At 44.4% G+C, this 27,518-nt stretch overlaps 1 protein-coding gene across 2 annotated transcripts in view; it reads right to left on the bottom strand.

The window, feature by feature from the left end:
* LOC136759288 (dihydropyrimidinase-related protein 2) overlaps positions 1–19,344 on the bottom strand; it is a 33,413-nt gene extending 14,069 nt beyond the window's left edge. The window contains exons 1-2 of one of the 2 annotated variants that reach the window (XM_066714208.1): positions 19,211–19,344; positions 18,452–18,877 (exon numbers count right to left, since the gene is read on the bottom strand). In XM_066714208.1, coding sequence (XP_066570305.1) covers positions 18,452–18,712 — 261 coding nt within the window. In that variant the 5' untranslated portion in view covers positions 18,713–18,877; positions 19,211–19,344. Of the gene's footprint in view, positions 1–6,730; positions 7,096–18,451; positions 18,878–19,210 lie in introns of those variants that run through there. The other variant, XM_066714209.1, reaches the window with a different exon arrangement.
* Positions 19,345–27,518: the final 8,174 nt, after the last annotated feature.

Raw genomic sequence — 27,518 nt, 5'->3', positions numbered from 1 at the left:
GAAGAGAGACAGTCTGCATCATCTCAGAGGGTGACCCTGCCCTGCACGGCCACAGACCTTGGCTCTGAAAGGAGCTACTGTGTACTTGAACAACACAAACCCCCTCCTTCTTTCACCTCTTTACTGTACTTGTGTTGACGATCCCCAGCTGTGAAAAATAAATACAATTAAAACAATTAGGGGAAAACTAAAACCAAACAAAAATCCTGTCCCTCTAATAATTCACATTTACTGTCCGTCTAGTGAAGCAGGAGACGTGACAATGAGAGGACACTGGGTCCATTTTCTTTGCTCTGTCTGGGCTCAGTCATTGTGAACAGAAGAAAATTAACAATCCACCAGGTTATATTATAGATTAGATTAATGGGATAGTTTACTGAACGCAGACTAAACACACATTTTTACAAAAATACTACACATTCCTCTCTCAGCCTTCCCGAGAGCACACTCAACAATTTTTGAGTTTTATCTTATTACACATACTCGGACCATACTACGCCATTGCACTCAACAGCAGCCACAAAACACACAATTATGCCTTTGCATGAAAGATGAACTGTGTAGTTTTCTAAAATCCAAGCTGCTTCTCCCGGAAAGCAGCATTAAATCATTGCTAAGCAGTAGCTGTGGGTTCTCCACTGCACACAAAGGGGTGATGAAACCAGGGCCCTGGTATGTGGAACATGACGCTGGACTTTTTTTTATTTATTATTTTTAGGTCCACTCTCAGCACAAGCCGATTTCATTACAAAGAAAGGAAGGCTAAGATCAGCGACTTCCTGCTTTATTTATGGAGTTATTTTTAATCTACCTTGTGCCACAATTAGCAATACACCACTTACAAATGAGTCCAGCATCTGAGTGGGAAAGAGACCCCTGGCAATCAATGACCTTTCCTAATGCACTGTGCCAAAAAAGGCTAAAAGGGTAATGGAAAAAAAGCCGATGCGCCTGTTTTTTCTGTTAATTTCTCCGTTCCTCTGCGGGGTTATGTAACCGACTGCACTCTGCCCAAGCCATTGTCACCCCGGGGAAGGATCCTTCAGCAGCTCGGTAATTGAAGGTTGTTTTGCCGTCACCCCTTTCTTCATCTCAGTCCAAGCGCTCAGAATTACAGTTGGGGAGCTGGAAATGAAATGGCCAAGACGCACGGCATTTTTTTTTCCCCCTTCTTATTTTTCCATGTTACTACATTCATGTTGAGGAAAAATTTAAACGGATGCAGATGGTGAAACATACAGAGAGCGTTTGGGTGGGATGCATAGTGTGAGCTTAACATGGACTCACTGATTGATTGATTCCTTCTTAAGCCACTTATGTTCTCATATAGAGCTGAAATGACTGCACATATGAATGAATTAGCATCTAATTTAACTCAGATAAACTGTATGATGTGTACATGGAGAGTGGGATAAGCTTGGCAATGAACTTACAGACAAACCTCTAGAAGTTTCTCTCAGTTGATGGAGCTTGCCTTGTTATTTTCATGACAGACATCATCATAGGAACTAGGGATCATGGAAAACAGCAGCCCTCACCAACTCATATGTCTATTTATTTACACATTGCGAATGGTGAAATATGTCACACTTAAAACTAGCCTTTGAAAAACAACAGGCTGGAAATTCAAAAACCAAACAGTTACCTACGTCATACGGTGCCATTGTAGGCATCACTGAATCACAACAAAGGAATGAGACCCTTAAAACAAATATTTTGTTAGCCTGACAACAATATTTTTAAATGCTTCCAGACTGTGATTTGCACTTATTCCAGTTTTCCCTGATGTCCGGATCACTCCGAAACAAAAACGCAGTCTTCGAGGGACACAATGCTATAAAGAGATCCGCACCACAAGCTGTCAGTCTGGGAGCTGTTACCAGTGTTAAACAAGTACTGTGCATCTTGTGCCAGATTTACATAAAACATCCCAACATTATTTTGCATCCAGCAGTAATGGGCAAAGTGTTTATTTGTTGTTGGTTTATTTGCAACACACACTTTGTTAACCAAATTAAACCGTATGCAGTTAATTGGAAAACCCAGTGTATCGCTTCCTGGTTAAATGGGAGCCTTTTGACTTTGGACTCACTGTATCGACACACAGGGCAATAACCACCCCTTTGCTTTCTGAAGACTGGGTTTCATGTCACCAACGAAACTTCATACAAAACCTTCAGAATGTTTTAACTGAGCATTTTACTGAAAAACAAAGCATCACACGGCTTTACTTTAAATCTGGTTTTCTTTATGTATGAAAAAAACAATTGAATTATTATTATTATTATTATTAGTCTTGAATTATTCCTGATGCAGATATCTGCCACAGAATTCCTAAACACCAGCAGACTTCCAGCCTCGATCTGGAGGTGTACGCGCCCACGATGCATATATTCATTTTTAAAAATCAAGTTTAACGGTGATCTTTGCTTCCACTGCAGTGTGTTCACTTTAATGCACGAGTTTCAAAGCCCTAACTGAACCGACATTACTAGTAAATCTGATTTTAATAATTCAATACATTAAATAAACTCCTTTAGTGATGATGTAATGCTTTATTTTGGTTACTGGCCTTTATCTCCTTTATTTCATTGTATGTATTTTACAAGTGGTGGAGACTGAAAACACATTTTCCTCACAGCTGCTAATTCACGGAGTGCCAGGGTGTCGTGCTGGATTGCACTCGGGTGCATTAGCTTGATGACGAGACCTTCAGTCTGAAGAACGATGTCGGTTTCTCAGTGAATGCTTACACTCCTTAGACCAGAGCGAAGGAGGGAGGAAGGGAGGGACAGTGTATTTATAATTTAAAAAAACAACCTTTTCATCAGAAGGTGGTGTTGTGACTAAAGCATCCGTTTACACACAAATCCAGTCGGAGAAATCATTCCCATATCCCTTACAGAAAGCATATCTAATTAATCCAGTCAGGCACAGAATTAACAGTGGTTTTAAGGAAAGAGAAAAATAATCTCTTTGTCAGAAGAGGCCAGGAAACAAAGAACATTTTTCACACACACCCCGAGCCCACTGTAGTACTGCGGTCAGCGGAAACAGGATATTAGATGAAGTGTTCCCCTCGACTTGCACCTTAGGCCACACGTTACATACTGGACATGTGACTCGCATGCTGTCATATTAAAAAAATGCCACTCGCATTCCCACAAAGCCCCGAGAGTGAAATCGAGCTCGTGCAACAGCCACTTATGTTCCGTCACGCCACTCGCCCTCAGAAATGTCTCTTAATAAGATAATGCTTCAGATGAAGTATTTATGTGGAGTACAAACTGGGTCACTAGGCATTCGATCTGAAATTCCCAGTCCCAGGACGCAGCAGCCTTTAAAACCCCAGAGCAGGGCTTCCACGCATTCCAGAAGCCCTGCCTTTCCCAGTACGGACTCCAGAGTGTCAATCAGTCCATGCGATTCCACAACATTTTAGGCTGCTGCAATGACTCCACCCTGGGAGAAACAGGCAGCGGCGATAGACTTTTAATATCATCCACAGGAGTGGGGGGGATATTGCTCATTTCTGTACAAATCTCAAGTGATGTCTGCATTGATCCAGTGGCTGTCTATACAGAATCGCCCTGAGCTAGAGATATATTGGCCTAAATTGTATAGCCAGTGGAAAACTCTCTTCTTAATGTTTTGTACAGAGGACTTCATAAATAATTGGGGAAAAAGCTGCTGTTTTAAAAGAGGAAAAACAAAATAGTGCTTTCCCAAATTGGATTGTGCCCGGACTGTATTATTTCCTCTTTTTTTAATTTTCCTTTTCAATAGTCGTCTCTGCAGCAACGTGGATACCACGAGAAACACAGCAGGACACAGCAATGCCGGTTGTAAATTTTACAAAGGAAATTATCTGAGCCAAGGATGAGTTCACCGTGCAGCCCTGGGATGAAAGATGTTCGCTCGCTCCTTCTCCAGCATCCTCCCTTGAAACCAAGAGTACAGAGTACTGTCCCCTGCATTTGCGTTTGTTGGCTTCCCTGTGGCACGGCAACATCACACGAGAACTGTGACAAACCATTCATACCGAGACCGCTACGCAAATTTGGAAAAGACTCAAATGCTGTAGCGTGTGAATCCCGTCGTCTGCAGCTGGAGTAACTAACGGGGAGAAGAATGGCCTAAAAACGATTAGACAGCCAATGTGAAGATGACTGCATTACCAAGTGAATGACTGTCGTACTTCAATAACGCTTATAGATAGACAAAACTACCCATGTGGACATTTTCAAATTCAATCCAGTTGCTGATAAAAGTATGAAATGAGAAATGTATGACCTATCGTCTGCTGTATTAAAAAAGTCAGCACATGGGTTCAATCTACAATAATCTATGTCTTAACTGCATCATGGCTGCTGTTTGTTAAAGTAAAATTTTGATATTTGATACAGTTTCAACGCAGTAACAACTCCATGAGTCTCAGAGGTTTTCATAAGCAGGCTGCAGCAAGGACTTAAAGTAAGCAGTCAGTCTCAAATCAGGCAAACCAGGAGGTGGAAAAAAACAAGAACCAGCAAAAACTGAATATTTTTATTACAACTATAACTAACAATATCCATAGCCATACCAACATCCAACTAATTTTGGAATTAAATATATGGCCTAATGTTAGTGTTAAAAGGAATTTGGAGTACTACAACGCATAATACACTAACTAGAGTTTTATTCCCATTCTCTTGTCCTAAAGACTGTTCCTGCTCTGATGACACATTTGTAAAGACACAATGCACAAAACACTGGTTTATAAGTCCAAAACACACATGCAAACCAACACAAAACCCCTTTCTTTGGCCAAAACAGGCCAGGCGGAGTGCAGGCCTCTGTGCCGGGGCTATGCAGAGAATCTGCATCCTCGTACCGGGACCAGGCAGCCTGGCTCTTGAGGCGCACAGCAGTTGGCTAGACTCCGCCACCAGCATGTCAGCTGAGCAGGTGCACTCAGAACAGGAGGACAAATGACAACGCAGGGAGACCGAACAAAGCACGCGCTCCCTACAAGCCACCCAGCCGAAGCCAGATTCATTCATCGCAAAATGCACGATTTATCCGGCGAGAAACATCCATTGCAAGATTTATTCTGCATCAAAACAAAGAGGGGGGAAAATATAGATCTATCGATGGCTGTGGCTCGGGGCTTGAGGCAGCATCAGCACCAGTCTAGCTGCTCAGTCTGCAATTCATCATTCGAAACGTACCAGTTGACCAACCCACTCCCCCACCCTCTCCACTCCCGACCTGTAATGTAAATTGGACAGATCTCTGGAGGATCCCACCCATGTTCGCTCGAGACCTCGCTTCAGAGATGCTGCCATTGTCGAGACAAAAGCAGGGGGGGCCAGCGGGGAAAAAGGGGATTTTTGGTTTTAATTTTGTCCCCCCAATGGGTACATTTCCAGTAAAAACATAAATCTATTGATATATACAGGACTGTGGAGATATTTACGCTGGGTATTACAGAACTATCCCATCTTATTCAATAATGCATGCTACTGCTCACATAGCCACTGCGAAAACATGGGCTGTAACCATTGACCTAGTTCCCATTTTTCTTATTTAGTGAGCTGTGATTATTTGAATTCCCAAACATAATTTGCATGGCGGTGACTTGAATAAAGCAAGGGTTATTCACTAATGAATGTACAGAATGTGGAGGAGGGGGGTGGGGTGGTCTTTGTAGGAGATGTATGCTTGGGCAGGGTACAAAACGAGACCCATCCAGAGCGCTTCAGTAGCTGTAATTAATACACAGATGTATATTTTGGTGGTGTTATTGGCTTCCCTCTATGCCTGCTCATTATCACCGCGGCTGACAGAGACAGGGAAGGAGGGAAGCTCCATCTGTTTCTTTCCATTATCCTGCTCCGCTATTCTCTCTCTCCCTGCGCCATGATCTCCTGGGGCTTGTGTGCGGAGAGGGAGACAAGAGGAGAGCAAGCCGCGACCCAGGACCGCAGCCACAGCTACATAAAAGAGTATTGCACCCGAATAAAACTCACTTGTCCCAATGGCACGCAATGAACCAAAGATGGCTCAGCCCCGCAGCGAGGGGCGACGCGGCAGCGGATGGGCGTGTGTGCGCAGTCCCCTCGCCGAGCCGCACATTGCGCACAAAGGAGCTCCGCAGCCCACTCTCGCCGCACACTGGCACGTCACCCAGAAACCCTTAAAACGGCCTGCTTTCACATGCATTGGCAAGGGCATCCACCCACCCGTTCATGGACCTTACACTACTGCGACCGAGCGAGCCAACCCCTCAAACCGCTCTATTGATCGCGCAAAATATGCACCACGCCATCACAGTGCAAGAGTGCGCTTTTCTCTATGCACTGGAGGCAGATATTGCCCAAAATGTCAAAAAACACCGTGCTATTCAAACCAGGGTCCCTCCCTCTGTCAGTGCCAACACCTTGCAGACGACTGCGTACGAAACACTGGGCTGCACCGTTACGTTTCCCCAACACCGCCAAGCAAACGCCCGCAACCGCTGCCAAGCGTCCCATGCGCAATTATCCATCTAATGGACGATCGCCGTCGTTTGCAGAGCCTCTCTTTATCCGTGCCTGCAAAACCGGGCTGTTCGCCCCCATTGTGCGCCTTGTAATCCCTGTCCTCAGCTCCCCATCACCACCAACAACAGGCACCGCTATCCTCCCACCACCGAGACCAGCCCGACCCCAGCGGATCTGTTGGGGGGATCAGATCTCTCTGTACTCACGGTGATGCGAGGGATGTTTTTCTTGCCCTGGTACCCGGACATCTCGACTCCGTTGGGGCTTTTGCTGGCGTCCTTGGTCGGCTTGCCTCGCCGCTACAGTGGATGCGGGCTGGTCGGGTCTTTATCGGGAGACGAAGGAACAGGCTGGACTGGACTGGACTGGACTGGACTGGACTATGCGCCCCACGGACACGCAGCCACACCGGGACCCGGCAGATTGTGACGGACTCGCAGCCGGTTTGCAGCACTGAGAAAACCTCTCGGCTGCAAAGCAAAGACTGTTTCCTTTCTGTCGCTGCTGCAGCAAACCGAGCCAGACAGACACAGACACACTAGAGAGAGAGCGGCTCAGCCGAGTGCAGCACGCATGCGCAGTGCCCCGCCCTGCTTCCACAGACAAGCCCCCCCTCCTCTCTCTCTCTCTCTCTCTCTCTCTCTCTCAGCCTGGGATGCAGTGGGGGGGGTCTCGGTGTTACAGCCTCCCTGCTCAGAATGCAAATCACAGCACTGGCACTGGGGCCAGGACCGGCCTCTCCGTGGTTCATTTGCATTTCCCTGGAAGTGCACTGCATTGATCCGCTGTCTGTATCCCAGAGGTCAGCTGGAATACTGCATGCTCTCTGAAATACGAGGTGGTGCAGTCCTTGCGCTGGACCCGCTGCTGTGTGTGCACTGTAAACAAATACAGGCTCTTTTGGGTTCTATGTAGCACCTTTTGGTTCTTGCTACCAAGTTTGGAACCATGGAAAGGTTCCATGAATGAAGAAAATAACCTTCAAGGAGCCATTATTAAATAACTAAGGAGCAGACATTTTTAAAAAGCAGGCCATTCTGCATCATATTATAGTTTCTTGACTAAAATTGACCGGCCAAATAAATAATAACCAAAATAAATCAACAGTATTTCTGGATAGTGAGTGTAGCTTCTTATCACTCAGCTATGTATGCATTTATTATTATTATGCTACTATTATATGACCTGAATCTGTGGTACTGAGCTACCATAGCGTTGGTAAAATCATAATGATATAATCAATAATCAATATATAATGATATATATATAATGTTACAAAAAAACGAAATCACAGTAATATCCCCTAAACTGAACGATTCTTGAGGAATCCCTGTACCCACATGAATAAGAAGTCCACAGAAACTACTAGTAACACAGTTTGCTAAAATATTACTGCTTCTACTGCGACTAAATTACCAGTATTAATAATATAAATAATTTACCATGTAGTTTTGCCATCGGCCATTTCCATCATTTGCCTTCCTTTGCGTCACTATAACGGTTTTAACTTTAGTCATTTTCTTTTCTGTATTTAAGCATAGTCGTAGTTTTCAAATACAATGACCCTGTTATATAAAGCTAAATTATTACATTATTATGAATTATATTCTATTACACGTGTGTTGGTGTCGGGGCTCGTGCACTGATCTTATCAAAGCCATCGACATTCCACGTGGATCAGACAGCGATTCCTGCCCAAATTCATTAGGCAGCAACAACAACCACAACATCAACAACAATTACAATCAAAATAAATCAGCAGTGTAAAATCAAAAGGGCGTTCCAAAGGCAGTTATGTAATAATTACTACCCATATCATTCCCAGATCTGATTTCTCCCTTCCCTCACATACACCAACACCAATCTGATTTTTATGTTATTATTCTTTGCACGAAACAATCTGGATGTAAGCAAGCATATGACCAGTTTTTGTTATCTCCTATGCTTGCTTACATTCAGATTGTTTGTAGATTGTGTGTGTATACATATATACACCGATCAGCCATAACATTATGACCACCTGCCTAATATTGTGTAGGTCCCCCTTTTTGTGGCCAAAACAGCCCTGACCCGTCGAGGCATGGACTCCACTAGACCGCTGAAGGTGTGCTGTGGTATCTGGCACCAAGACGTTAGCAGCAGATCCTTTAAGTCCTGTAAGTTGCAAGGTGGGGCCTCCATGGATCGGACTTGTTTTTCCAGCACATCCCACAGATGCTTGATTGGATTGAGATCTGGGGAATTTGGAGGCCAAGTCAACACCTTGAACTCGTGATTCATCAGACCAGGCCACCTTCTTCCATTGCTCCGTGGTCCAGTTCTGATGCTCACGTGCCATTGTAGGCGCTTTCGGCAGTGGACAGGGGTCAGCATGGGCACCCTGACTGGTCTGCGGCTACGCAGCCCCATACGCAACAAACTGCGATGCACTGTGTGTTCTGACACCTTTCTATCAGAACCAGCATTAACTTTTTCAGCAATTTGAGCTACAGTAGCTCGTCTGTTGGATCGGACCACACGGGCCAGCCTTCGCTCCCCACGTGCATCAATGAGCCTTGGCCACCCATGACCCTGTCGCCGGTTCACCGCTTTTCCTTCCTTGGACCACTTTCGATAGGTACTGACCACTGCAGACCGGGAACACCCCACAAGAGCTGCAGTTTTGGAGAAGCTCTGACCCAGTCGTCTATCTATCACAATTTGGCCCTTGTCAACGTCGCTCAGATCCTTACGCTTGCCCATTTTTCCTGCTTCTAACACATCAACTTTGAGGACAAAATGTTCACTTGCTGCCTAATATATCCCACCCACTGACAGGTGCCATGATAACGAGATTATCAGTGTTATTCACTTCACCTGTCAGTGGTCATAATGTTATGGCTGATCGGTGTACAGTATATACACATACATACATACATACATATACAGTACTGTGCAAAAGTACTAGGCAGGTGTGAAAACATGCTGTAAAGTAAGAATGCTTTCAAAAATAGATAAGTTAATAGATTATAATTTATAAATTAACTAAATGCAAAGTGAGTGAACAGAAGAAAAATCTACATCAAATCCGTATTTGGTGTGACCACCCTTTGCCTTCTAGGTACACTTGCACACAGTTTTTGAAGGAACTCGGCAGGTAGGTTGGCCCAAACATCTTGGAGAACGAACCACAGTTCTTCTGTGGATTTAGGCAGCCTCAGTTGCTTGTCTCTCTTCTTGTAATTCCAGACAGACTCGATGATGTTGAGATCAGGGCTCTGTGGGGGCCATACCATCACTTCCAGGACTGCTTGTTCTTCTTTACGCTGAAGATAGTTCTTAATGACTGTTGCTGTATGTTTGGGGTCGTTGTCATGCTGCAGAATACATTTGGGGCCAATCAGAAGCCTCCCTGATGGAATTGCATGATGGATGACCAAATCCCCAACTCCATTTGCAGAAATGCAGCCCCAAACTTGCAAGGAACCTCCACCATGTTTCACTGTTGCCTGCAGACACTCATTCGTGTATCGCTCTCCAGCCCTTCGGTGAACAAACTGCCTTCTGCTACAGCCAGATAGTTCAAATTTTCACTCATCAGTCCAGAGCACCTGCTGCCATTTTTCTGCTCCCCAGTCCCTGTGTTTTCGTGCATAGTTGAGTCACTTGGCCTTGTTTCCACGTCGGAGGAATGGCTTTCTGGACGCAAGTCTTCCATGAAGGCCACTTCTGACCAGACTTCTCCAGACAGTAGATGGGTGTACCAGGGTCCCACTGTTTTCTTCCAGTTCTGAGCTGATGGCACTGCTGGACATCTTCTGATTGCGAAGGGAAGTGAGCATGATGTGTCTTTCATCTGCTGCAGAAAGTTTCCTTGGCCGACCACTGCGTCTACTGTCCTCAACGTTGCCCGTTTCTTTGTGCTTCTTCGAAAGAGCTTGGACAGCACATCTGGAAACCCCTGTCTGCCTTGAAATGTCTGCCTGGGAGAGACCTTGCTGATGCAGTATAACTACCTTGTGTCTTGTTGCTGTGCTCAGTCTTGCCATGGTGTAGGACTTTTGACAGTAAACTGTCTTCAGCAACCTCACCTTGTTAGCTGAGTTTGACTGTTCCTCACCCAGTTTTATTCCTCCTACACAGCTGTTTCTGTTTCAGTTAATGATAGTGTGTCAACCTACATATTGAATTGATGATCATTAGCACCTGTTTGGTATAATTGTTTAATCAAACACCTGACTATATGCCTACAAAATGACTGACCTAGAAGAATTGATGCTGTTTTGAAGGCAAAGGGTGGTCACACCAAATATGGATTTGATGTAGATTTTCCTTCTGTTCACTCACTTTCCATTTAGTTAATTGATAAATATAATCTATTAACATGTCTATTTATGAAAGCATTCTTACTTTACAGCATTTTTTCACACCTGCCATTTGCACAGTACTGTATATATATGTGTGTGTGTATATATATATATATATATATATATATATATAGACGGGCAACAAATTAAAAGAAAAAAATGAATAAATGAGTGGAGGAACATAACGAATGCAGATGCCTCCAAACAGGTGCACTGCATGATACAATTAAGCAATTAACATGCTATCATGCTCTGTGGCATGTATAGAATTGCTGAGCAGGACCAATTTAGCTCAATTTTGGATCAAGATGGCAAGAGGAAAGGATCTGAGTGACTTTGACAGAGAGGTCATTATTGGGGCACGAATGGCAGGAGCTTCATTCACAATGACGCTTAACTGACTAGTGTTTCAATAGGAACAACTTCTGCATTTACATGTATGGGAAAGAACAGTAAATAGGGTTGGAAATTCTGGTCGAAAGCGTACATTTGATGGCCGTGATGCTCGTGCATTACTGCGATATTTAAGGAAAAACAGAAGAGCAGCCCTTTCCCAGGTGACTGAGAATGTCAGTGCAGGACGTGATCAGACTGTGTCAGCAAGAACAGTCCGTCGAGAGTGACACAGAGAGGATATCATAGTAGGGCTGCAGTGCAGAAACCCCTCATTACAAAGACAAATGCACATCTGAGAGCTCAGTGGAGCAAAAACCATAGGCACTGGTCTACAGAGATGTGGAAAAAGTGATATGATCAGATGAGTCATCCTTCACCATATTCTCAACAAGTGGGTGAGTGCATGTGTGGGACACCAAGAGAACGATACAGTCCTGACTGCTTGACCCCTACAGTAAGGGGGTCCAGAGGCTCTGTTATGCTGTGGGGGTCATTTTCCTGGCATGGTTTGGGTCCACTTGTCCCCTTAGAGGGAAGGGACACTGTAAATCATTACACAGTTATTCTGAGTGATCACCTTTATCCTATGGTGACACATTTCTCTCCTGATGGGAGTGGTCTCTTCCAGGATGACAATGCCCCCATCCACAGGGCACAAGGTCACTGAATGGTGTGATGAGTATGACAATGATGTGAATCATATGCTATGGCCTTCGCTGTCACCAGATCTCAACCCAATTGAACACCTATGGGAGATTGAGGACCAACGTGTTAGACGGCGCTCTCCACCACTAGCATCATCAAAACCCCAAATGAGGGAATATCTTTTGGAAGAATGGTGTTCATCCCTCCAAAAGTTCAGAGACTCTAGAATCTGTGCCAAGAGCATTGAAGCTGTTCTGGGGCTCGTGGTGCCCAACACCTTACTGAGACACTTTATATAGTTTTTTTTCCTTTAATTTGTCACCCGTCTGTATAGATAGATAGATAGACTATATATATATATACAATGAGGGAAAAAAGTATTTGATCCCCTGCTGATTTTGTACGTTTGCCCACTGACAAAGAAATGATCAGTCTATAATTTTAATGGTAGGTGTATTTTAACAGTGAGAGACAGAATAACAACAAAAAAATCCAGAAAAACGCATTTCAAAAAAGTTATACATTGATTTACATGTTAACGAGGGAAATAAGTATTTGATCCCCTATCAATCAGCAAGATTTCTGGCTCCCAGGTGTCTTTTATACAGGTAACGAGCTGAGATTAGGAGCACTCTCTTAAAGGGAGTGCTCCTAATCTCAGCTCGTTACCTGTATAAAAGACACCTGTCCACAGAAGCAATCAATCAATCACATTCCAAACTCTCCACCATGGCCAAGACCAAAGAGCTGTCCAAGGATGTCAGGGACAAGATTGTAGACCTACACAAGGCTGGAATGGGCTACAAGACCATCGCCAAGCAGCTTGGTGAGAAGGTGACAACAGGTGGTGCGATTATTCGCAAATGGAAGAAACACAAAATAACTGTCAGTCTCCCTCGGTCTGGGACTCTATGCAAGATCTCACCTCGTGGAGTTTCAATGATCATGAGAACGGTGAGGAATCAGCCCAGAACTACACGGGAGGATCTTGTTAATGATCTCAAGGCAGCTGGGACCATAGTCACCAAGACAACAATTGGTAACACACTATGCCATGAAGGACTGAAATCCTGCAGCGCCCGCAAGGTCCCCCTGCTCAAGAAAGCACATGTACAGGCCTCTCTGAAGTTTGCCAATGAACATCTGAATGATTCAGAGGAGAACTGGGTGAAAGTGTTGTGGTCAGATGAGACCAAAATCGAGCTCTTTGGCATCAACTCAACTCGCCGTGTTTGGAGGAGGAGGAATGACCCCAAGAACACCATCCCCACCGTCAAACATGGAGGTGGAAACATTATGCTTTGGGGTGTTTTTCTGCTAAGGGGACAGGACAACTACACCGCATCAAAGGGACGATGGACGGGGCCATGTACCGTCAAATCTTGGGTGAGAAGCTCCTTCCCTCAGCCAGGGCATTGAAAATGGGTCGTGGATGGGTATTCCAGCATGACAATGACCCAAAACACACAGCCAAGGCAACAAAGGAGGGGCTCGAGAAGAAGCACATTAAGGTCCTGGAGTGGCCTAGCCAGTCTCCAGACCTTAATCCCATAGAAAATCTGTGGAGGGAGCTGAAGGTTCGAGTTGCCAAACGTCAGCCTCGAAACCTTAATGACTTGGAGAGGATCTGCAAAGAGGAGTGGGACATAATCCCTCCTGAGATGTGTGCAAACCTGGTGGCCAACTACAAGAAACATCTGACCTCTGTGATTGCCAACAAGGGTTTTGCCACCAAGTACTAAGTCGAAGGGGTCAAATACTTATTTCCCTCATTAACATGCAAATCAATTTATAACTTTTTTGAAATGCGTTTTTCTGGATTTTTTTGTTGTTATTCTGTCTCTCACTCTCTCAGGGGATCAAATACTTTTTTCCCTCATTGTGTGTATATATATATATACAAAGCACCTCAGATTCATTCACTATACAGTAATGCTTATGCTCACTGCATTGTTTAATAGTATAACATTGACTAATAACCTCTATATATAAATAATAAGATGTATAACAAGATTTTTACCAAATTTGAACAGCTAGCAATGCACAGTGAATGCATCTGGGCTGTCTCTAGGACACCTTTTTGTCCCCAACAACACTTGTTTCCAGTATAATACTTTATGTTCCGATGTTCCGATATTTCATTTTATTATCACGTATGACATTTTTCAGTCCCGTGTGAGTTTTTGGTCGAATGTGACAGGTTTTTATTATAGCATTTTTCAGTTGTATATGATATTGCACTTTTTAGTGTCACATGAAAATGTTTGGTCATGTATGACATTTTTTTTTGTCAGGTATAACATTCTTTGGTCACGTATGCCACTTTTTGGTCACGTAGGCCTATGACATTCTTTTGTCAGGTATGACACTTTATATTTCGGTATGACACTTTTTGGTCACATATGATACTTATTGGTCAAGTATGACTTTTTTGGTCGTGCATGACATTTTTTGGTCACGTATGACATTTTATTCCCTGTAAAACACCTTTTGTCTGTCCTGTACCACACTTTGCCTGTTCTTTCCTTATTTGATTTGATTTGCATATGAAAGAGCTTATTATGTATTAACAGCCTAATTATTCTTGAGAATATTTCCATTGTAGTTCACCTGTAGAAGGAATTCTGTTATTAGATTTGTACTTCTGTAGATTTATATAATAAAGTGCATTGTAATATAGTGTAGTGTGCAGTGTAGTACTGTAGTATTATAATATTCAGTGTAGTGTAGTACAGTAGTTTTATATAATACAGTGAAATACAATATGCTGTACTATGCAGTCTAATACTGTAGTGTTATATTATACCCTGTAGTGCAGTCTTATATAATAAAATGTAGTGTAATTGACTGTAGTGCAGTGTAGTAGTGTAGTCTTAGATAAAGTATAGTGTAATATACTGTAGTGTACTATAATATAATACAGTGAAGTGCAATATACTGTAATGCCGTGTAGTACTGTAGTGTTATATTATAGTGTGGTTTAATATAACACTGTAGTGTTTAATATAACGGTGTAATGTAATATACTGAAGTGTAGTAGTGTTGTGTTATATAATACAGTAAAGTGTATTATACCGTATTGGAGTTTTTTAAACCTTTTCCTCTTGTGTTCTGTTCCACTTAAACTCAAAATGTCCACTCAAAGATTGTACAAGTATATGGTGAGGTTGACTTGTACATTATATTCTCAGCGTATAAAATACATATGTGGAGTACAGATTAAAATATATTTAAAATGCATCCCAAACATTGCAAATATACAAGAAACAGGTCAATTCATGCACATGGATGTCACATTTCTACAGCATATTAAATTAAAAATGATTTAAATGTGATTCCATCAGCTCTCTGATGCATCGTTTAATTAGCAGCTGAGTAACGCCTAAAAATAACTGGCAATTTGACTTACTGTCCGAATAGTGAGTTCAGATCAGTAATTAGCTTCTGAGGACACTGGCACTCAGAGCCTAAAGCTGCCCTTCCCTTGGGAGGAGGAGGCAGGGGTAAGTGAGAAATTAAATTACTTTATGTAAAGATGACCCCAAAATGCTCTCCTTGTCTCCCACCCCACTTAATCCCTCCTCCACTGATCACTGTGTAGGCAACTCATTAAACCCTCATCGCTTCTGTGCCAAAAAGAAAGGCTGATGGCCACCACGCTCCGCCATCTTGCTGATGTCATGTTCGCAGTGCAGAGACCAGGACCACAATGCACTGCTCAGCACTACCTCTCTCCCATTCTGCTGTGATCGCGATGCACTTCTCACTCAGATGTATGTGTGTATCCGTGCAGTTATGCATGTATTGTTGTAGTGAATCATATTCAAAGCCTTCATTTGAAACATTTTTTTTCAGGGATTTACTGTAGTTTCATCAATATTGTTTCTTTTAACTATACTATTTTATTAATTATATTGTCTAAGTCTGTTGAACACTGATTCAGTCTAGGGACAAAACTGGGGGGATCCAGCTGTTTGCATTGACAACGCAGGAAATGTGTAAATGTGTGTCTACAGTTGAAATGGAAATTACAGATTTAAAATATGATCTGGTTAAAGAAACATTAAATGTTTGAGAAAAAACATGTCACGAGATCGCTGTATTGTTATTTTCTATTCCTGTGCATCTCAATTACCTGTCCTACTCCAATCAGTCCCTACATTTTTGACAAAAGGCACAACCCATATTTAGAGAATATAAAAAAGAACTGAAGTTAGTGCTTATTCACTGGGACGAGGCAAGAGGTGACGGGACACTTTTACTAGATCGCTGAACTATCAGTGACTCAAGCCCATAGTTACCTCTAATCACTACATTAACTCTTATGTTCTTAATTCCGAAGATTAGGATAGAGTGCACTGTTTCACAGTATTAATTGTATTGTAGTCAAGAGCAATGTTTGTTTGTTGGCTTGTTTCTTTATTCCTGCAGTCCTTTGTCTTTTGGGCTCATCTCAGTGATTCTTTGAGTCCAGTCGATGAGCAGAACCTGCTAATAACCTTCTCCAGGTGGTGGAGAAGTGGCTCTCCTTTCTTTGCATACATTTTTGAGGGATTATTCCAGTTGCTGCCTCGGTCTCCTCAGGGTGTTGTTAAGAGATTTCCATGCCCACTTGGGTTTGTATGAAGTTCAGTTTAGCTTCTAATGGTGGCTAGGCCGAGCTGCCAGCTTCACCTCTGAGCCCCTGAACTGCGCTTTACCCTGCAGCAGTTACTGGACTTTAATTCACTCCATCCATGTGTTAATAGGTAAAACTGTTGCCTGATGACTCTGCAGCAGCAGTACAGTGTGCGATTCTTGATTCCCTATTCTCTTCCTTTGGATTAATGTCAACGAACGACACCAAGACGTGACTGAGTGCCACAGTGGCAATGCCCACAGTTTGCTTTTTCATGCCAGACAGAATCTGTCCAAGAGGAACTACCTCACCCTTTAAAGTTGGCACTCTTGTCATAAATCTATTTCTTGCATGTACCAACCCGACACAAGTGCTAACAGTTCTAAGGTAGCATGAAGCTTGTGGCCCAGTTTACAGACCCATCTAGATCTTTACACTGTGTTCACATGTGCAATTCAGATTATATGGACTGCCACTTGAGCTGCGAAGAACTGCTGTAGTGAAGGAAGACACCTGTAGCACTTCAATGAGAAATTAAACGATTGTGTTGCTAACAGTTGCTTGGCAGCTGGGTTCCCATCCTTACGTGCGCTTTAATCATGTCAAAAACTTCCCCTTGATGTGTTTGGATGTTTTGCAGTTGTTGACAAAGGAACACAAAGGGAGCTGGGAAGCTTAAGAGAAAAGTATTCTAGAAACTCTGAAGACACAGTTTAGCCCCTCACTGTTACACAAAGTATTCAGACAGACCTTCTGCTGGTCATAGGCTGGTCCAGGGGGCTACAGAGAGGTTAGTGTTTGTGATCATTCCAGCCAGTAATGTGAGTTGTTTGTTTTGTAGAAAAGTAAATTGTCACTGCCAGAATTGATGGAGTTTTATAGGGAGGGTTGAGTGCCATGTGATAATGCACAAAGTGTCACAAAGATGGGAGTGTCACAGAAGGACAACAGCATCTGAGAACTCTGCCTGGCTATTGTTTGGAGTCCTAAACCCCAGCCCATAGAACATCTCTGGGATGATCTGGACAGAGAGAGAGACTGAAGAGGCTGAGTTCTCTCATTCTTTTTGCGTTAGAAAACATGTTCTATGGAAGTACTGTATTCTTCAGTCGCCGTATCAAAGGACAATTGATGGGACTGTGGACAGCGGGACTGTGGACAGTCTTTAGGATTGTCTATACCATGAATGAAATGGGCTTGAGTTTTGTTGACTTTTTCTTCTTTAGGTCAGGCCAGGTACTAGAGCCAGCTGTAGGTGCTATTGGGAATGGTGGTGCACACTCCTGTCTCTGATATCAGGAGAATAATTGATAATTTGTATTTCAATTCTACTCAAGAGCCTGTGAGACCTGGGTAAACGCACAAAGGGAAAAACCAAACAAAAACCAGAGAGATTGCATAGAGGCAGTGACTTTGCAAATGTTGCCCGTGCAAAAGGCATGGCTGCCCACTTTCTTACTCGGCAGGTGCATTGCTGGCCTTTGTCAGGCAGGATTACGCAGCCATCGTTAGTTTAAAGCTTCCAAAATCAAATGTCCTCCGTGCTGGAAAGTGATTGCTGTCACAGTCCGCCTCCCCGACACGCGGTGGATTAGTAACAAGTCGTGAGCGACTGAGGAAAATGTGATCAATACAGGGTGTGTTTGCTGTGGTCATTCTTTCATTCATGTGATCAGTATTATTATTAATATTAGTAGGAGGAGGAGTATTGAATGTATATATATATATTATTTTATTAAGACATGTTGACCAATAATAATAATAATAATAATAATAATAAAATGAATAATAATAATAATAATAATAATAATAATAATAATAATAACAACAACAACAACATGCAAAAGAAGACTGGCTGCAGGGTGAGGAACAGACCACATACAACAGACCTGTACCATGACTGCGCATATTAACACACTTACCATGTCGTTGAGGTTCTGGAGCATTTCCTTGCCGGTGCTCCTCCGGATCTCCACCTTCCTTTGGATGTCCCCTTGCTTGTCAATGACCCGGCTCTCCGCCCTGCCGCCGCCCCGGCCCGCAGACAGCGAGTCCAGATCCAGCGTCTTGCTGTCGGTCGCGCCCTCCACCGGGCAGAACATGCCGCAGAATTTCTGCCGCGGCTTGGGGCTGCCCGAGCCCATGTTCCTGAAGAAGGCAGGCACTTCCTCGGTGGTGGACATCGTTCAAAAGATGTTGCTGCTGCTGCTGCTGCTGCTGCTGCTGCCGCCGGTGCTGCTACTGCTACAAAGCAAACACAGCTGCCGTCTCCAGTGTGGGGGGGTGCAGGTGGTCCCCCAGCTCAGTCAATACAGAACGAGAGGCGCAGTCTGGACCGGTCTGGAGCCCTGAAAGGAAAAGAGGATGAAATGCATGGGGGGAGGTCAGTGGGGGAGGCGGAGTGGTGGGGGTGGGGGGGTTGGTGAGGGAGGGGGGGGGGAATAAAGACAATAAATTAGGCTTTACAGTATACGTGAGATGTGTACAGAATCTCCAATGCGCAAGTCATTGTGATTCGACTTTTTCTGATTATGCCAGGCAGCAGCTGAAATGAAACCCCCTGTCACAGCGACAGGCGCAAGACCATCACTTGTGCTTCTAGGGGGTGTCTTTGCCGTGTCTCCGGGTTATATTTCTAAGCACTGATTTTTGTTTGTTTGTAATGAAATGCAGAATGAAACCTATTAGCGGGATCGATTCTTCTTCCTCCAGGCACTTTAGTTATTGTCCTTATTCCTCATATGGTCGCTTTCGCAGCTCTTTAGGAATCGGCTGGGTCTATAATCTGTTGCATCTAAGGCGTGGGCTAGAGACATGCCAGGACTATTGCAACACTGAAGAGGAAAGCACATGTGAGAGAGAGAGAGAGAGAGAGAGAGAGGGATGGGTGTTCATCCGGAAGTGATGCGGTGGCAGTGGTGAATACATTGTACTACCCCTGTACATTGTATTTCAGGTTTATAGTCTTTTCCCACTCAAGACATCCTGCAAATTAAGGCATTGGCAGCTTTATTATTATTATCGCCCCCCCGGGCTGCGTCTCTCTTTGCGAAGCGCAATGCTGACAAAATGAATGATGGATCTCAATAACGTGTTGTGTTGTTGTCAGTAAGCCCCCCCACCCATAAAGGCGCGGTCTCTCTAGCTGCATTGGCCAAGCGTTGAAATGAATGAACTTTTCTTTCAGAATAAATGTCAGATGTAGATTAAACTGAAACTCTGAAGATTGATTGGAAGTTGTACTACTACTACTTAATGTTAATATAATACCAATACTAATAAAACCAATGATAATCCTAATAAAAGCGTTATTATTATTTGAAAGCATGTTCTTTAATATATATACCAGTCAGTGGGACGTGGACTCAGGATGAATGAAAACTGAAGATGATACAACAATAGTATTTTTCACTGGGCGGATAGGAGGCGGACATGCGAGCCCAGGGGGGTGCTGTGAAGTACCTGACGTCAGCATCGAAAAGCATAAACGAGCACCTCAAATACTGGTAATTGTGGCCGCCTCTGAGCAGCGGCTCCCGGGGCTGGAGTTTGATCACACCGGCGCGCTGGACGGTCGTTCCGGTGCAAGATGGGCGCTGTCCCTTCAGCACCACGCAACACTGCTGAACTGGAGGAGTGTGTGTGTGTGTGTGTGTGTGTGTGAGTGTGTGTGTTACTGTGTGTGTGTGTGTTACTGTGTGTGTGTGTGTGTGAGTGTGTGTTACTGTGTGTGTGAGTGTGTTACTGTGTGTGTGTGTTACTGTGTGTGTGTGTGTGTGAGTGTGTGTTACTGTGTGTGTGAGTGTGTTACTGTGTGTGAGTGTGTGTTACTGTGTGTGTGTGTTACTGTGTGTGTGAGTGTGTTACTGTGTGTGAGTGTGTGTTACTGTGTGTGTGTGTTACTGTGTGTGTGAGTGTTACTGTGTGTGTGTGTGTTACTGTGTGTGTGTGTTACTGTGTGTGTGTGTTACTGTGTGTGTGAGTGTGTGTGTTACTGTGTGTGTGTGTTACTGTGTGTGTGTGTGTTACTGTGTGTGTGAGTGTGTGTGTTACTGTGTGTGTGTGTTACTGTGTGTGAGTGTGTGTTACTGTGTGTGTGAGTGTTACTGTGTGTGTGTGTGTGTGAGTGTGTGTTACTGTGTGTGTGAGTGTTACTGTGTGTGTGTGTGTGTGAGTGTGTTACTGTGTGTGTGTTACTGTGTGTGTGTGTTACTGTGTGTGTGTGTGTGTGAGTGTGTGTGTGAGTGTGTGTTACTGTGTGTGTGAGTGTGTTACTGTGTGTGAGTGTGTGTTACTGTGTGTGTGTGTGTTACTGTGTATGTGTGTTACTGTGTGTGTGAGTGTTACTGTGTGTGTGTGTTACTGTGTGTGTGAGTGTGTGTGTTACTGTGTGTGTGTGTATTACTGTGTGTGTGAGTGTGTGTTACTGTGTGTGTGTGTTACTGTGTGTGTGAGTGTGTTACTGTGTGTGAGTGTGTGTGTTACTGTGTGTGTGTGTGAGAGTGTGTGTTACTGTGTGTGTGTGTGTTACTGTGTGTGTGTGTGTTACTGTGTGTGAGTGTGTGTGTTACTGTGTGTGTGTGAGAGTGTGTGTTACTGTGTGTGTGAGTGTGTTACAGTGTGTGTTACTGTGTGTGTGTGTTACTGTGTGTGTGAGTGTTACTGTGTGTGTGTGTGTTACTGTGTGTGTGAGTGTGTGTTACTGTGTGTGTGTGTGTTACTGTGTGTGTGTGTTACTGTGTGTGTGTGTGAGTGTGTGTGTTACTGTGTGTGTGTTACTGTGTGTGTGAGTGTTACTGTGTGTGTGTGTGTTACTGTGTGTGAGTGTGTGTGTTACTGTGTGTGAGTGTTACTGTGTGTGTGTGTGTTACTGTGTGTGTGTGTTACTGTGTGTGTGTGTGTTACTGTGTGTGTGTGTTACTGTGTGTGTGAGTGTGTGTTACTGTGTGTGTGTTACTGTGTGTGTGTGTGTTACTGTGTGTGTGTGTTACTGTGTGTGTGAGTGTGTTACTGTGTGTGTGTGTTACTGTGTGTGTGAGTGTGTGTTACTGTGTGTGTGTGTTACTGTGTGTGAGTGTGTGTTACTGTGTGTGTGTGTTACTGTGTGTGTGAGTGTGTTACTGTGTGTGTGTGTTACTGTGTGTGTGTGTGTTACTGTGTGTGTGCGTGTGTTACTGTGTGTGTGCGTGAGTGTGAGTGAGTGTGTTACTGTGTGTGTGTGTTTCTATTTCAGTGTGTGTGAGTTTCTATTTGTGAGTGTGTGTGTGTTTCTATTTCAGTGTGTGTGTGTGTGAGTGTAAGCACACAACAATAAGCACACACACACAAACAAGAGAGAGTGAGAGAGTGTGCGTGTGCTTATTTCTTTGTCTTAGTATGGTCAGTTGTTCGTTGTAACCCGCTGCATTAGTAATAAATCACGTAATTTAACGGTTGATTGATTGAATCATAATTGAACATCACCGCGAGATGTAAAGTACTAGTAGTTATAATTTCTTAGGGTTAGGGTTATGGTTAGGGTACTAGTAGTTATAATTTCTATAAAAAAAGAGAGAGAGAATCCAAGTTGTGGAAACTGACAAGCTTTTTTCTTTTCCGGTCAATATCAATTAATTGATTCGTTTTCATGTGTATATTGGTTTCAGGGTCATATATATTTTGAACAGGAAAGCCCAATCAATAGCTCTATCCGTGGCTGGTTTCGGGTTCAACTGCACTTTAAAGCACTTGGCACTCACCATGTCTTCACAGAGCCCAGCACAGTACAATCAATCACAACTTTTTTTTTAGGAATTTTATCGATTGATGTATATTAAAATATCAATTAAAAGACATACTATCGTTATTCTTTATTTGCTATAGCTAGACAGACTATTCATGTTCACTTCAGTTTATAGTCTATTTATGACATGACAAACATTATAATACACGTGTCCTTGTCGTGCACACACACATTCTGGTTGATATCCGTTTGCACCACACGAAGAACAGAAGAGAGTGAAGAGAGAAAGAGAAGGAGAGACGGGATGGGGAGGGGTCCAGTCGCGCTGGTTTGCTCTCCACTCAGTAGGGGCTGCGAGTCAAGGCCTTGTTTCCATGGAGATGAGGTAGCCCAAAGACCTCTCTGGCCCTTTCTGAAAATAATGTCTCCCTTGGGCATTGTGTGTGTGTGTGTGTGTGTGTGTGTGTAAACAATGTGACCAATGAGACACGACCAACAGCAAGGGGGAGTGTGATTCACAACAAAGCAAAGACTGCTGACCAGTGTTGCCCTGATAAGATCGCTCTGGCCTTTCCACCGAAAACCTTGCTGTTCGGCCGACCCTTTTCTGCAGCAGGAACACGGGCCAGGCGTGTACAACACAGGCAGTGGCAGCAGAGACGGATAACTACAGTACGTGGAACAGCGGGCTCTAGTCTCTCTGTGTGTGTCCGTGTATCCGTGGCATCTACACTGAGATATAAAAGCATATTTTAATTCCTGCTGAGCGGTCTCTGCGTTAGGCCTAATTACATTTCTCTTGCTTCACATTAAAAAGAAAAGTGTATTCTATTAAATTCAGAGGCTTCATTCCTTCTGAAAGCGTGTGTGCCGGGCTGGTGGCTGGTGGCTTTGTTTTGTTACGGTGCACAATGGGTTAAGCTGGCTTGTGGCTCCCCTCTGAGCAGCACAGAAGAGAGGGGCTGAACAGGCAGGCTGGGCACAACCTGGCGCCAGCACTGGACAGAGAGAGAGAGAGAGAGAGAGAGAGAGACAAGGGGGGTCTTTAGGTCTGAATCAGCCTCCCTCCCCCCTCCCAGCCTCTCCCTAATTAAGCCCTGTTGTCTCCAGGCTGGTGCTCCTTCGGAGAGCTGGCTGGCACATCAAAGCAGGCCTGCTACTTGTGCAGAAGGGCTCTCTCTGTAAACATCTGAACACAAGTCCCGTGAAGCGTGCAGGAGCCGCCCGCGTAGCCGAGCCCTGAGCCAGTACGTGAGAGAGAGGGAGAGAAAGAAAGAAAGGAGCCTATTGAACTGGAATCTCAGAGCTTCACAGGACAAAGGATGTTTTGTTTTTATCTGCAACGTTGTGCACCTTGTTTTTGGTGTATTCCTCACGCGATGTGGTATCCTTATTCAGTGGTTTGTCTTGCCTTCCACAGAAATATACTGAGTAGAATATAAACCTCCTACTTAAAAAGAACAAACAAACAAACAATTAAGGAAGTGTGGCGGGGAATCAGTTTAGCATTGCACAGTGCTCCTAGCCCCAGGCATGTTCATCTTGCACTGTGGGTTAATACGGTTTGTGCAGCTGCGATATGCTTCCCCCCGCATGCCTGCGTTTTCATCTGTATCGATGAACGAGGCAGCCCTCCTCCCACAGAGCCACAGCCCACTGAAACACGCAGCATCACCACCGGCACCCAGGGAGTGTAAATTCAGATCCCCTTTTACCAGCCCGCCAGTCCAAGACAGTTAACATCAGCATATTGAGAGCGAACGGTCTCCCTCCGCTGCAGGCACACTCGAGTCACTCAGGAGCCTAAAAGCCGGTGCCGGTCCGAGTCCCTGTGCGCTGTTTAGACTGGGGCCCCTGGTCATCTTTCTGCATCTGTTGCAATTATATTTTTCCTCCCCAAATTTGTACGTAAACAAACAAATAAATAAAATGTCAGCACCTTTTTATTTATTTTTGGGCAGGGGGTTCAGCAAAGCTGTCCTTTCCTTGCTTTTTGAACCCCAGCTTCTCAGTGGCACCCAGGAGCTGCTTGGTAAAGAATCCTCTCGTTGTGATTGAAATGAAGTCTGAGGGTGGACAGCTGTGGGGGCCTGAGGGTGGGGTCTGCACGCTACAGCCAGGCGTCTCCACTCTGCTAACTGCTGAGGTGAGCTTTTCCCTTACACCCTGCTCTGAAATGCAAACATATAGTTTGTGCCTAAGGGATTATGGGTTATTTTGCATATCATATTAGATAAGCATTTCAGCTGAAGAAAAATGCATTCCCAAGCAACACATACATACAGAAATACACAATTAAGTCAAATGACAGATCCACCTCCCACGGTCTGCAGTGACAATCTGCATCGTCTCTCTCTCGGACACGGCCCTCTCTCCTCCTCCTCCCCCTCTCCACACCATACGGAACCTCAGCACACCTGCTGCCAGCCAATGGGATCCCGCCGAAGCCCGCAGCTCCTCCCACTGCAGTGCTTGTGATGTTGCCGTGGGTTACCAGGGCGTGGGCCGTGCGGCTCTGCTGTCGACGGCCCCTGTGAGCGAACAGACAGGGAGAGGAAGAAAACAAAGACACAGATGTGCTCTCTCTCACACGCACACACACCTCTTCAGTGGCACGGGGTGCACTCAGGGCGAGGCGGTCAGTCCTGGCAGTGCCGGTCTGCAGACGTTCCCTGTCTGTGTGGGAGAGGAGGTCAGCAGCTGGTGAGATGCTCTGACTGTGGAATGTCTACTTCCCATCATCGCTGCTGCCGGACCCAATTAAATATCCTTTGGGTCGATTCACCCACATAATTAGTGGATGACTTCCCTCAGCTTAGTCTTCTGTATTTAACTGTCACGCCCCCACCCCTACACACTCACTGACACACACTTTTCTGCTTGGAAAACCTGCTAATGGCATTCTGTGAAAATGCCGAACGCAGTGGCAACGCTCCCCATGGAGCATCCTCTTCCATTTCTGCTTCCCGTCCAGCCTGCAGCCTCGCCCTCATCCAAGACACAGGCCAGTGCTGGCCCTGGAATGCCCCACTACATCACAGCACAGTAAAGGGCCCAATGCAGATTTTTTGCACTTTGGGCTCTCAAGGACCACAACCAAGACATGTATTCGCTAAACCAAACTGAATCAGGTGGGGATTTCAAAGAGACCCCCCACCCCTCACCAGGGCCATGGCTGCCGAATTGTTTTAAACAGAGTTGGTGACTCACTGGATTTCACCGAGTCTCGGCCCTGCCCCCAGTTGTACAGTAAAGCTGCACTAATCAGATAAGGCCCCATTAGCTGGCCAGCCCAGGTCTGAGCGCCGGCCGGTGATTTAATTTGCTACCAGATGACCTGCAATGCGATCTTGCAGAGGCACAGCAACAGCAGTGGAGGAGGAGGAGGTCCGGCACACGCAGCTGCACCGAGGGAAGAGCAGGGAGGATGCTGGGAGTGATGCCTGGAAGATCTAATTTTGTGGACATTTCCAAGACAAAAGTTTGTTTCTGGGGGGGCAGTATGGATGCCTCAGCCTAGAATCTCGGAATCTGTTGTTGACTCTTAGATCATGGCTGCTTTTTGTTGATTTTTGTAAAATGTTAAAGAAGTTCCCAGCCTGATCACAACTGCCCATTCAAAGATCACCTTCAAATTCTTGTCAAAAGCATAAATAAATTGATTCTAAAATCTTCACTCTAACTTTGTCTGAGTTAGTAACTGAATAAATGACATTTCAGTGGCCTCCACACATCCAGGTTTCCTCTTCAATTTCTTTACTTCCTCTCCTTTGCTTATGCGCCAGAAACAGACAAACAACACAAGCAGAGGAGAGGCAGGCGGGGACAGACAGAGGGATCCTCACCTGCCCCCGTTCAGGAGGACAGAGCAGCAGTGCGTCCGGGATGTTCACAGCTGACTGGGGTCAGAGGCGGTGCGATGTGCAGACTGAAACACATGAATATTAATCAGCACTGCCTGTTCCCCCCCACTGAGAGAGACAAGGCAATCAGGCTAGTGCACTCTGACAACCACACACTGCCATACATCATGAACACTGACGCACACACACACGCGCACTCTTCAATACACCACGAACACTGACACACTACTATACATCATGAACACACACAAACACCTAAAATGCTAATCTAGCCCTTTGCAGGCTTGGCTACAGTGAGCCAGTAGAGGGGTCTGTGCTGAAACCAGCAGGCAGAGCCGAGACAGGCGGACGGTGGCAGTTCAGAGGCGAGGCACTGGAAGGTAGCGTTCCCTAAGAATCCTGAAAGAAAAAACCTGGAGGAACCGGGAAATACTGTTTTATTGTTTGGAGTATTTTACATTTAACAAATAAAAACAATTCAAATTTTTAATACTTATGATTAAAAACTTTTTTAAAATCAATTCTTAAAATCACTTTGTGATTTAACGAAAAACAAAATACTTAACTTCAAATAAACAAGTGCACAAAACAACAAAACAAACGTGATTAAAGCAAAACTGCTACCAACATAAAAGTCAAATACATTGAAAATAACTGAAAATGCACTGGACAAAATAAAGAAACAATTAAAAGGTAAAAATAAAAAACAAACAAAAAAGGTCCAATGCATTTAAAATTAAATCCAAAACGGACAATGTATTTGACAAAAAAATAGAACAAAACTAAACCAAAAAAACCCTAAACAATTAGTGATTTAAAAACAACTAAATCTTTAAAAACAGTTAAGATTCATTTTTAAAAGTCATTTTAAAAACAATCATTCATAAAATGGTTAAAAGATCCTGGAGGAACCGGGAAAGGGTGAAGTCTGGATCTTGAAAAAGAAAAAGAAAAAAAAAAAAGCTGTGGGGTAATCGATTCCACTCCCTGCCTCCCTGGAGAATGGTGGTGGAGCTGCCTGGGAGGGAGCTGCCATCCCAGCAGCCATTCTGCACTTACTGATGCATCCTGGGAGAATTCCTCTGCTCCTCCGGCTCCTTAAACGCCTAATGCAGTGCATTAGCTCCCCCCGCTTAGCATCTGAAAGAGCTACAGAGCAACTGAAGTGAATTACACACTTACCCAAGGCAGGAGACCTGGGGCGAGCTGCCATCCCGGCCCCCGTGAGTCACTAACAGCTTTCTGAAATGCGAAAGTGCGAAAACGCAGACAAACGGATCGCTGTTTGGGATCGCTTGCACGTCGGTATCACGGGGGAAGTGGTTTTCATTTTCTTTCAGGTGGACCTGGATTTCATTTAAACATTCACAGAGAAGCACAACAAGACACTCGAGTCGCAGGCAG

The sequence above is a fragment of the Amia ocellicauda genome, chromosome 9, assembly GCF_036373705.1.
Source record: "Amia ocellicauda isolate fAmiCal2 chromosome 9, fAmiCal2.hap1, whole genome shotgun sequence".
NCBI lineage: Eukaryota > Metazoa > Chordata > Actinopteri > Amiiformes > Amiidae > Amia > Amia ocellicauda.
Note: the sequence above shows the minus strand (reverse complement) of the source record. Positions and strands in the feature narration are given on the sequence as shown.